This window comes from Strongylocentrotus purpuratus, unplaced genomic scaffold (assembly GCF_000002235.5).
Source record: "Strongylocentrotus purpuratus isolate Spur 01 unplaced genomic scaffold, Spur_5.0 spur5_contig_842, whole genome shotgun sequence".
Classification (NCBI taxonomy): domain Eukaryota; kingdom Metazoa; phylum Echinodermata; class Echinoidea; order Camarodonta; family Strongylocentrotidae; genus Strongylocentrotus; species Strongylocentrotus purpuratus.
In genome coordinates this window covers 1,515,011-1,527,737 of record NW_022145549.1, presented here as the reverse complement: position 1 = coordinate 1,527,737, position 12,727 = coordinate 1,515,011, and the positions used below count along the sequence as shown (strand labels likewise).

Below are 12,727 nucleotides of genomic sequence, written 5' to 3'. Positions count from 1 at the left end.
TTATAGTTTTCAGAAAAGGAGGAAAAATATCAGAGCTATCTGCAAGCCATTTACCCTTGGCCTTCAAACAGTATGGTTTATTTGTTCATTCATATAAACCATCATTATTCATTGTGTTCATGAAAAAAATCTTTTCAAAAGAATATCATTGAACCGAAAAACTGTGAGTACATGACAAAGGCTATTCAGACTATTCTCTATGAATTCATAGCAGTTTTGTTCACAATAAAACGAAGCTCTAATCTAAATGGAGTGAACGTGTGTTTGTGGGTGTGTGTGTGAGAGAGGGAGAGGGGGAGAAGGGGGGGAGACAGATAGAGAGAGAGAGAGAGAGAGAGAGAGAGACATAGACAGAGAGAGAGAGAGACATAGACACAGAGAGAGAGAGAGAGACATAGACAGAGAGAGAGAGAGAGACAGAGAGAGAGAGAGAGAGAGACAGAGACAGAGACAGACAGAGAGGGAGGGAGAGACAGACAGACAGACTGAGAGGGAGAGATATGGGGGGGGGGGGTATTACCACCATGCACATAAAGATGTTCACTGACTAAGAATTAATGGGGGGAAAAATTCCATTTCTTTTATTGATAAAAAATGTAAATTATAGTTTTCAGAATAGGAGGAAAGAAATCAGAGCTATCTGTATGCCATTTACCCTTGGCCTTTAAATATTATGGTCTTTTTGGTCAATCAAAATATCTGCACGCAATGACCACAGAGTCTAATTGAAAGGGATTTGCCTTTGTCGCTGCACAAAATGTCTGTCTGCATTGAAGCAATCATGCCAATCTCTTCCCTCGTAAACATACATGTACCATGTGCAGTTAAAGGTCAGATTGCGTTGTAATTTAAAGAAACATAGCCACTAAGCCACTTCTGCTCCCAGTGATGTCCTCTAACTATCAAAACAAAACAAATCAAACAAGCAAATGAAAAATGTTCTGACTTTCACCTCAACTTAGAACTAATGATAATATGACAAAGAAAAACAGAATTTCACTCTGAAGTTTGGGGGCCAGCTTCCAAGCTATTCTCATTGCTCAGTCACCTTAGAAATGAGACATGCATATTGCACCTGTTGTATTACTTTTTATTATTATTTTTTTTTTATTCCTGGGGGATGTTTCATAAAGCCATTTGTAAAGTTACGCATGACTTTATGAATGACTTATTTATGAAGTGCCAGATAGGATGCCCAAAGTTTTTTCTGATATTTCCAATAACCTCAATTAAATTATGGAAAAAATTATACATTGCATTAAAAATGTTTGTTATAATAAGAATGTTAATCTACATCTGTACAGTTCGACTTTAGTTGATGCAGTTAATAATGATTGAGCATCCCATTGGCTTTTCATATACAAGTCGTTCGTAAAGTCATGCGAAACTTTACGAACAGCTTTATGAAACACCCCCCAGGATGTGTAGCATATTGTCCTGCACTATGCACCATCCCCTATCTGCCTTGCAATATGTTAAATTCTAATGTCTAATGTCTAACTCAACTCAACTCAACTCAACTCAACTCAACTCAACTCAACTCAATTCAACTCAAACTCAAACTCAAGATCTATCATCTTCAAACTCATGTCCATGAAATGAGGTCTCGTTACTTTAATCGTCCTCTTCTTAACCCGTTGACGTCTGAATTCTCTCATTCTCCGGTTTAATACAGGGGCCACCAGGGTCTAGGAGGCAATGGATTTATGTGGCAACACTCTTCCACACTAGAATAATCTTCCCAGAACTTTGAGCAGGATTAGCAATTGAATAACACGAATTTTCGTGTTACTCTTACATGTAGCTCCCCTATTTTTAACACAAATTCTAGATCTGGCCCTGAACAAAATCATTCCTCGTGTGCAGTGCAACAGATGTTTTCCTTTGAAAGTCTAACCGCTATGTAATGTTTTTCTCTCCGTCTTACAGTACGCTAATGGAAACCGCTGATGAGACTGGTGCCGGTATCACGTCGCCCCCTTCCCCAGGGCGCTCTGTCAACGTCGCCGACGCAGAGAGGGCGTATCTCGGTGAGGGACGGGATGATGACACGGATTCCCCCTCCAACCCCAATCAACTCAGTGTGAAGAACTTCGACTATGAGGTAAATCAAACGCTTAAGACTCATTCACATATGTCGTGGAAAACCGCCCCAAACAAAAACACAATTTTTAATATTCTTGTAAATGAATTGCAACTGCGCCCAACAATGGTCCTAAGCATATTCACTCAGCTCTGTGTTTTGGAAATGTGTAGCATCTTATGCTTTTAGTCATCATTAAAAAAAAAGACATGGCATATCTGAACAATGCTTTTGGAGGTATCATTAAGGGGTAGGGGCACATCTTCTCTCGGGTGCCCCCTAAAAATTTGTTATGAAATCTATGAAAGCAAGATGCATGGTCATCTGGTGTCATTTGTCCAATGAGACTGCCTAAATCCTTGAACCTGCTTTATATTATGATAATCACTGTACATTGAGGCCTAAGTGTACCACCACATTTGTTGTTTCTATTCCCTCATTATTATAATTATGAAAATGATTGTGATGATGATGGTGATGATTATTAGAACTATTAGTATTATTTACTATTCTTCTTCTTTTTCTCCTTTTTCTTCTTCCTATTATTATCATTATTAATGTCATTATAATCAGTACTATTGATTTAGTCATAATATTTGTTATCATATATTATTGTATGATCATCATTATCATTGTTATTTTTCATGACACAGTTGGTAAGGAATCGTGAAAGGCATCACACCTCTGAATATGAGATCAAGAACCTGTTTGTCAGGCGAGGGCAGGCCTTTGACCTTGATGTGACCTTCAACAAGGTTCCCAAGACAGAGGTGTTCATGCTGGAGTTGACTGTTCGTGGTGAGTATGAACAGTCATCTAACCCTGATGGTGTTATTTGATAATTAATGTTTTAACACATGATCATTAGAGTAAAAAATATTACCTCTTTTTGCATTGAAACTGGTGGAAAATGGACTCTACAATCCTAATTTTTGATTATCCAGTACACATTCACAAAAAATGTACCCCATTTTTGCAAAAGTATGTACATAACTATGCATTTACGATAATTGTGTAACATTGGGAAAATTACTGTATGACCTTTCGTCCTAAAGTTTGTTGCTCTTTCCAAAACACTCCCCTGTTTTATTCAAAGCCATGAACATCCCCCAAATTACTCCTATATTCTATCTATCATACAAAGTTGATATGAACTGACAAAAGTATGGGCTAGTAACATCTCATAATGTGAAGTAGTCTTTGGAAAAGGCCTTGCATCTGAATACTAGAAATGATTGTCTGCCTTTATATATATGCAGGTCTTGCAGTGGCGTTAAGAATGGAAAATAGAAAAAACAGAAAAGTCCAAGTGACTGAGTCATTTTGTTATCCGCTTGATGATAACAAACTTGTGAAGTCACAAAACACAGTCCTTCTTATTTACACATAATCAACTCTTCTCTATACCGGTAACTTGTATTACTGTAGTTCTGTTAACATTGCAGTCTCATGCCTAGTACTCAACTTTCTCTTCAACGTTTTCATTTTCTGCAGGTGCTGTGGTTTCATCCATCAACCGCGGAACGGTGATCCGCATGCCCTTCCACCGCTCCCAAGCAGACACCCCAGGAGGGTGGGGTATCCGAGTTGGATCTACGGAGGGTGCTAAGTACTCCCTGGTAATCAACTGCCCTTCTGATGCTATCGTTAGCCGCTACAACGTCGCTGTTGTCATCAAGGATACAGAAGAAGCAGGTAGGAAAATCATCAGTGATCTGATATTTTCTCCAGGCTTTATTTCATCTTAGATATAGGGTTAGGGTTGTGAGCGAGTGCTGGGTGATATGGGATTGCGCTGAGCACCTTCTTTAGTGGATATGAGCACTGTAAAACCATCCATTAAAACATTCCAATGAGGATTGTACGAGGATCCTCCTTATGGAGATCAACGTTACTGCTTTCTTCATATCTTTCCGCCAAACAATGGAACATTAATGACAATAATAATAAAAAACCAAATAATAACTACAAACAAGCTGCCATTTTTATCTACATGTTTAATGCAAATATTCTTCCTGCCACACTTTCAAAGTGGACGTTGTGTATATTATAGACCATGGGCCATTGGCCAAAATTCTTAACTGTCGTGACCAATCGAAAGTAAGTAATATTTATTGAGACAGTATGATACAAAAATATGTGTAGATGCATAAAAGATAACTCTGCATTCCTGATACCCCACCATTATTTAGAAAAGATGAAAAAAAACATGAATTTTTAGTCCAACATCTTGAAAATGTAAGCCAATTACATTTCCTCTTTCATGTACGCATCAGATTATTCCATGCATATCAACCAATCACATGGTTCGTTTCATATAGGCGCATACAGCAAACATGGCGATGTATTTATCGTCGGACGACAATGTTACCAGCAGCGCATGTGCCGACGATTGTGAGGGTGCAATTTCAGGATTTTGTTGCATGCACGTTGTTGCAACTCAAAGCAGAGTTATACCTCTTTGAAAGAAGTCTTTCAAAAAATTAAAGGAATGTGCAAATCTATGGAAAAAAGTGGAAAATACCATCGGAAGTAAGATTGCACACAACGCAGATCGCTATGACTGGGACAGTGTACGTACAAACGGCATCTTTTTGCCTGTTCCCTGCTGACCTTTTGTTTGGGACCCCGCTAACTTGTTGTTAGGGACATGCCCCCCGCTTTCATCTTTGTTGGTCTAAGCAATAATAGGTAGATACATATGATTTATAGTGGTAAATAAGTTAAATCAGAACAGATTTTATTATTTACTATATAAATCTATGTATCTACCTATGTCCCTCCCTCCGTCCCCTCTCCTTGTTGGCAACATGTCCCTGGTTGTATCTGGGACTGCTTTAAGAGAGGAAGTTGCATGCAGGCGTGGTGCGCACATGACAGGTGGTAGAGCGGGGTCTTGGGGTACGGTATGCATACATGTAACTGACTCTTTTATTTTGATGACTGCTTTGTCTGGAGGACTAAGCAATATTAGGTATATACATGTACATAGATTTATATAGTAAGTATTGAAATCAGTTCTGATTTCACTAGTTCATGATGATAATGATGATGATAATGATGATGATAATGATGATGATAATGATGATGATAATGATGATGCTGATAATGATGCTGATAATGATGCTGATAATGATGCTGATAATATTGATGATAATGATGCTGATAATTATGCTGATAATGATGCTGATAATGATGATGATAATGATGCTGATAATGATGATGATAATGATGCTGATAATGATGCTGATAATGATGCTGATAATCATGCTGATAATGATGCTGATAATTATGCTGATAATGATGCTGATAATGATGATGATAATGATGATGATGATAATGATGATGATAATGATGTTAATAATGATGATGCTGATAATAATGATGATAATGATGCTGATAATGATGCTGATAATGATGCTGATAATATTGATGATAATGATGATAATGATGATGATAATGATGATAATGATGATGATAACGATGATAATGATGATGGTAATGATACTGATGCTGATAATGATGCTGATAATGATGCTGATAATGATGACGATAATGATAATGACGATGATGATGATGATAATGATGATAATGATACTGATGCTGATATTGATGCTGATAATGATGCTGATAATGATGATGATAATGATGATGATGATGATAATGATGCTGATAATGATGCTGATAATGATGCTGATAATGATGATAATGATAATGATGCTGATAATGATGCTGATAATGATGATGATAATGATGCTGATAATGATGCTGATAATGATGATGATAATGATAATGATGATGATGATGATAATGATGCTGAAAATGATGCTGATAATGAAGATAATAATAATGATAATGAAGGTTAATGATGCTGATAATGATGCTGATAATGATGCTGATAATGATGCTGATAATGATGATAATGATAATGATGATGATAATAATGATGATGATAATGAAGGTTGATGATGATAATGATAATGATGATGATGATGATGATAATGATGGTGATAATAATAATGATAATGAAGGTTGATGATGATGATGATGATGATGATAATGATGATGATAATGATGATGATAATAATGATGATGATAATGAAGATTTACCACAATAAATCATGTGTTTCTACCTATAATTGCTAATTCCTCCAGACAAAGCAGTCATCAAAATAAAAAAAAGTCATAGTTGTGCATACCCCAAGCCAAGACCCGCGATACCACCTGTCACGTGCGCACCACGCCTGCATGCAACTTCCTCTCTCTTTTTCGCAGTCAATCGATCAGGAGTACAGATAAGTCACTCACGCAAAATTTTGAGTTTTGACTCCTAGCAGCGTTTTGGGTGCCTTTCTTTCTGTAATTTCCATTTCCATTTTGTTCTTATACAATTTGGTTCGGGTTCTTATACAATTTGGTTCGGGTTTTTAACCCTCAGTCACTTTAGTTTGGCAGTTTTTAGTGTTCACTTTTGCCGAGCGTATTTCCTTTTTAAGTTCAGTCCCGGGCACAGTTTTTTATGTCCTGGGTTCTTCACTGTGTGAACTTAAATGTTATGGAAATATGTATTGGCCAGGGTTTGGCGTCAAACGCTTCAGTGGGCCGTTTCTGTACCCGCTCTGGTAGTTTTGAATTATTTGGGGGTTTGATATTTCTTTCGCTCGGGCAACTGGGGCTTCCAGTTGTTCCGGCAGATGCCAACATTTTTGGCGTCAAAGTTATCACCCCGTTCGGGCGATGGCTTGGCGCCTATCTCTGCCCATGAGCCGGCTGGCTTTGAGCCAGACTCGTTCACACCATACTCGTTTTCAGTTGTATTCGCAGAGTTTGCGAGTGTGTCTGCTGTGGCGTGTAAAGTGTCACCATGTTTATGGGAGTTGATAGTTGGGTTACTCAGGCCTGATAAAAACCCGATAAAAATCAGTTTCCCGATTTTTAAATATTTTTCCTGATTTTTTTCTTTCTTCCCGATTTAATTTTTTTTCTTTTTTCAAATCATATAGCAGGGGGAGGTAGTCATGTTTGAGAAGAGTGGAGAGAGCTGTGTGATGTGGGTTCACAACACCCTTTTACCACCAGCTGATATATGATTACATCTGTGTGTAAGGGGGGGGGGGGGGAGAGGCAGGGGGAGGTTGTCATGTTTAAGAAGAGTGCAGAGAGCTGTTTGATGTGGGTTCACAACACCCTTTTACCACCAGCTGGAATATGATTACATCTGTGTGTAGGGGGGGGGGGGATGGTTGTCATGTTTGAGAAGAGTGGAGAGAGCTGTGTGATTAGGGTTCACAACACCCTTTAACCACCAGCTGATATATGATTACACCTCTGTGTAGGGGGGGGGGGGGGAGGCAGGGGGAGGTTGTCATGTTTGAAAAGACCCTTTTACCACCAGCTAATATAAGATTTCACCTGTGAATTGGGGAGGGGGTTGTCATGTTTGAGAAGAGTGCAGAGAGCTGTGTGATGTGGGTTCACAACACCCTTTTACCACCAGCTGAAATATGATTACACCTGTGTGTAGGGGGGGGGGGGCAGGGGGAGGTTGTCACGTTTGAGAAGAGTGGAGAGAGCTGTGTGATGTGGGTTCACAACACCCTTTTACCACCAGCTGAAATATGATTACATCTGTGTGTAGGGGGGGGGGGGGCAGGAGGAGGTTGTCACATTTGAGAAGAGTGCAGAGAGCTGTGTGATGTGGGTTCACAACACCCTTTTACCACCAGCTAAAATAGGATTACACCTGTGTGTAGGGGGGGGGGGGGGGAGGTTGTCATGTTTGAGAAGAGTGGAGAGAGCTGTGTGATGTGGGTTCACAACACCCTTTTACCACCAGCTGAAATATGATTACACCTGTGTGTAGGGGGGGGGGGCAGGGGGAGGTTGTCACGTTTGAGAAGAGTGGAGAGAGCTGTGTGATGTGGGTTCACAACACCCTTTTACCACCAGCTGAAATATGATTACATCTGTGTGTAGGGGGGGGGGGGGGCAGGAGGAGGTTGTCACATTTGAGAAGAGTGCAGAGAGCTGTGTGATGTGGGTTCACAACACCCTTTTACCACCAGCTAAAATAGGATTACACCTGTGTGTAGGGGGGGGGGGGGGAGGTTGTCATGTTTGAGAAGAGTGAAGAGAGCTGTGTGATGTGGGTTCACAACACCCTTTACATAATAATAATAATAATAATAATAGCCTAATAGTCTACTCCAAATTTTATTAAACCGAAACTCAAATTCTTTTTGCCCAATTGATCGTGAGCCGGCAGCCATTGAGCAGTGCCTGATCGACGTTGCTCTATCCCTTATTGTTGAACGCCAAACAAGGTAGCAACAACTCCCATCTTTTAACGTCTTTTGGTATGACGCCACCACCACCAGCTGAAATATGATTACACCTCTGTGTAGAGGGGGGGGGGGGGGGGGGGGGAGGTTGTCATATTCGAGAAGAGTGCAGAGAGCTGTGTGATGTGGGTTCACAACACCCTTTTACCACCAGCTGAAATATATGATTACACCTCTGTGTAGGGGAGGGGGAGGGGGGGGGGGGAGGTTGTCATATTTGAGAAGAGTGCAGAGAGCTGTGTGATGTGATGTGTGATGTGGCAGCCACTGAGCAGCGCCAGATCGATGTTGCTCTATCCCTTATTGTTGAACGCCAAACAAGGTAGCAACAACTCCCATCTTTTAACGTCTTTTGGTATGACGCCACCACCACCAGCTGAAATATGATTACACCTCTGTGTAGGGGGGGGGGAGGGAGGTTGTCATATTTGAGAAGAGTGCAGAGAGCTGTGTGATATGGGTTCACAACACTCTTTTACCACCAGCTGAAATATATGATAACACCTCTGTGTAGGGGGGGGGGGGGGGGAGGTTGTCATATTTCAGAAGAGTGCAGAGAGCTGTGTGATGTGGGTTCACAACACCCTTTTACCACTAGCTGAAATATGATTACACCTGTGTGTAGGGGGGCGGGCAGGGGGAGGTTGTCACATTTGAGAAGAGTGCAGAGAGCTGTGTGATGTGGGTTCACAACACCCTTTTACCACCAGCTGAAATATGATTACACCTTTGTGTAGGGGGGGGGGGGGAGGTTGTCATATTTGAGAAGAGTGCAGAGAGCTGTGTGATGTGGGTTCACAACACCCTTTTACCACCAGCTGAAATATGATGACACCTCTGTAAAGGGGAGGGGGGGGGGGGGAGGTTGTCATATTTGAGAAGAGTTCAGAGAGCTGTGTGATGTGGGTTCACAACACCCTTTTACCACCAGCTGAAATTTGATTACATCTGTGTGTAGGAGGGGGTGGAGGATGGTTGTCATGTTTGAGAAGAGTGGAGAGAGCTATATGATGTGGGTTCACAACACCCTTTTACCACCAGCTGAAATATGATTACATCTGTGTGTGGGGTGGGGGGGGGGGGGGGGGGACGTTGTCATGTTTGAGAAGAGTGGAGAGAGCTGTGTGATGTGGGTTCACAACACCCTTTAACTACCAGCTGAAATATGATTACACCTCTGTAAGGGGGGGGGGGGGGGGGGAGGTTGTCATATTTGAGAAGAGTGCAGAGAGCTGTGTGATGTGGGTTCACAACACCCTTTTACCACCAGCTGAAATATGATTACATCTGTGTGTAGGAGGGGGTGGAGGATGGTGTCATGTTTGAGAAGAGTGGAGAGAGCTATATGATGTGGGTTCACAACACCCTTTTACCACCAGCTGAAATATGATTACATCTGTGTGTGGGGTGGGGGGGGGGGGGGGACGTTGTCATGTTTGAGAAGAGTGGAGAGAGCTGTGTGATGTGGGTTCACAACACCCTTTAACTACCAGCTGAAATATGATTACACCTCTGTAAGGGGGGGGGGGGGAGGTTGTCATATTTGAGAAGAGTGCAGAGAGCTGTGTGATGTGGGTTCACAACACCCTTTTACCACCAGCTGAAATATGATTACATCTGTGTGTAGGGGGTGGGGGGTGGAGGATGGTTGTCATGTTGAGAAGAGTGGAGAGAGCTGTGTGATTTGGGTTCACAACACCCTTTTACCACCAGCTGATATATGATTACACCTCTTTGAAGGGGGGGGGGGGAGGCAGGGGAGGTTGTCATGTTTGAGAAGACCCTTTACCACCAGCTGATATAAGATTTCACCTGTGGGTAGGGGAGGGGATTGTCATGTTTGAGAAGAGTGCAGAGAGCTGTGTGATGTGGGTTCACAACACCCTTTTACCACCAGCTGAAATATGATTACACCTGTGTGTAGGGGGGGGGCGGGGGCAGGGGGAGGTTGTCACGTTTGAGAAGAGTGGAAAGAGCTGTGTGATGTGGGTTCACAACACCCTTTTACCACCAGCTGAAATATGATTACACCTGTGTGTAGGGGGGGGGGGCGGGGGCAGGGGGAGGTTGTCACGTTTGAGAAGAGTGGAAAGAGCTGTGTGATGTGGGTTCACAACACCCTTTTACCACCAGCTGAAATATGATAACATGTGTGGTGGGGGGGGGGGGGGCAGGAGGAGGTTGTCATGTTTGAGAAAAGTGCAGAGAGCTGTGTGATGTGGGTTCACAACACCCTTTTACCACCAGCTGATACATGATTACACCTCTGTGTAGGGGGGGGGGGAGGCAGGGGGAGGTTGTCATGTTTGAGAAGACCCTTTTACCACCAGCTGATATAGGATTTCACCTGTGGGTAGGGGAGGGGTTGTCATGTTTGAGAAGAGTGCGGAGAGCTGTGTGATGTGGGTTCACAACACCCTTTTACCACTAGCTGAAATATGATTACACCTGTGTGTAGGGGGGCGGGCAGGGGGAGGTTGTCACATTTGAGAAGAGTGCAGAGAGCTGTGTGATGTGGGTTCACAACACCTTTTACCACCAGCTGAAATATGATTACACCTTTGTGTAGGGGGGGGGGGGGGAGGTTGTCATATTTGAGAAGAGTGCAGAGAGCTGTGTGATGTGGGTTCACAACACCCTTTTACCACCAGCTGAAATATGATGACACCTCTGTAAAGGGGAGGGGGGGGGGGGAGGTTGTCATATTTGAGAAGAGTGCAGAGAGCTGTGTGATGTGGGTTCACAACACCCTTTTACCACCAGCTGAAATATGATTACATCTGTGTGTAGGAGGGGTGGAGGATGGTTGTCATGTTTGAGAAGAGTGGAGAGAGCTATATGATGTGGGTTCACAACACCCTTTTACCACCAGCTGAAATATGATTACATCTGTGTGTGGGGTGGGGGGGGGGGGACGTTGTCATGTTTGAGAAGAGTGGAGAGAGCTGTGTGATGTGGGTTCACAACACCCTTTAACTACCAGCTGAAATATGATTACACCTCTGTAAGGGGGGGGGGGGGGGGAGGTTGTCATATTTGAGAAGAGTGCAGAGAGCTGTGTGATGTGGGTTCACAACACCCTTTTACCACCAGCTGAAATATGATTACATCTGTGTGTAGGAGGGGGTGGAGGATGGTTGTCATGTTTGAGAAGAGTGGAGAGAGCTGTATGATGTGGGTTCACAACACCCTTTTACCACCAGCTGAAATATGATTACATCTGTGTGTGGGGTGGGGGGGGGGGGGGGGGGACGTTGTCATGTTTGAGAAGAGTGGAGAGAGCTGTGTGATGTGGGTTCACAACACCCTTTAACTACCAGCTGAAATATGATTACACCTCTGTAAGGGGGGGGGGGAGGTTGTCATATTTGAGAAGAGTGCAGAGAGCTGTGTGATTTGGGTTCACAACACCTTTTACCACCAGCTGATATAAGATTCACCTGTGGGTAGAGGAGGGGGTTGTCATGTTTGAGAAGATTGCAGAGAGCTGTGTGATGTGGGTTCACAACACCCTTTTACCACCAGCTGATACATGATTAAACCTCTGTGTAGGGGGGGAGGCAGGAGGAGGTTGTCATAATTGAGAAGACCCTTTTACCACCAGCTGATATGAGATTTCACCTGTGGGTAGGGAGGGGGTTGTCATGTTTGAGAAGAGTGCAGAGAGCTGTGTGATGTGGGTTCACAACACCCTTTTACCACCAGCTGAAATATGATTTCATCTGTGTGTAGGGGGGGGGGGCAAGAGGAGGTTGTCACATTTGAGAAGAGTGCAGAGAGCTGTGTGATATGGGTTCACAACACCCTTTTACCACCAGCTGAAATATGATTACACCTCTGTGTAGGGGGGGGGGGTGGGGGGGGGGAGGTTGTCATATTTGAGAAGAGTGCAGAGAGCTGTGTGATGTGGGTTCACAACACCCTTTTACCACCAGCTGAAATATGATTAAATCTGTGTGTAGGAGGGGGTGGAGGATGGTTGTCATGTTTGAGAAGAGTGGAGAGAGCTGTGTGATTTGGGTTCACAACACCCTTTTACCACCAGCTGATATATGATTACACCTCTGTGAAGGGGGGGGGGGGAGGCAGGGGAGGTTGTCATGTTTGAGAAGACCCTTTTACCACCAGCTGATATAAGATTTCACCTGTGGGTAGGGGAGGGGGTTGTCATGTTTGAGAAGATTGCAGAGAGCTGTGTGATGTGGGTTCACAACACCCTTTTACCACCAGCTGAAATATGATTACACCTGTGTGTAGGGGGGGGGGCAGGAGGAGGTTGTCACGTTGAGAAGAGTGGAAAGAG

The 12,727-nt window shown here is 43.0% G+C and overlaps 1 protein-coding gene across 2 annotated transcripts in view; it reads left to right on the top strand.

The window, feature by feature from the left end:
• Positions 1-12,727, top strand: part of LOC105436392 (protein-glutamine gamma-glutamyltransferase K) — a 54,494-nt gene that overhangs the window by 6,905 nt on the left and 34,862 nt on the right. For both annotated transcript variants that reach the window (XR_004064815.1, XM_030989697.1), the window contains exons 2-4: positions 1,930-2,104; positions 2,737-2,881; positions 3,578-3,778. Coding sequence is in view for 1 of the 2 variants with exons in the window: in XM_030989697.1 (XP_030845557.1) it covers positions 1,930-2,104; positions 2,737-2,881; positions 3,578-3,778 (521 nt within the window). In the remaining variant the exon portion in view is untranslated. The remainder of the gene's footprint in view (positions 1-1,929; positions 2,105-2,736; positions 2,882-3,577; positions 3,779-12,727) is intronic.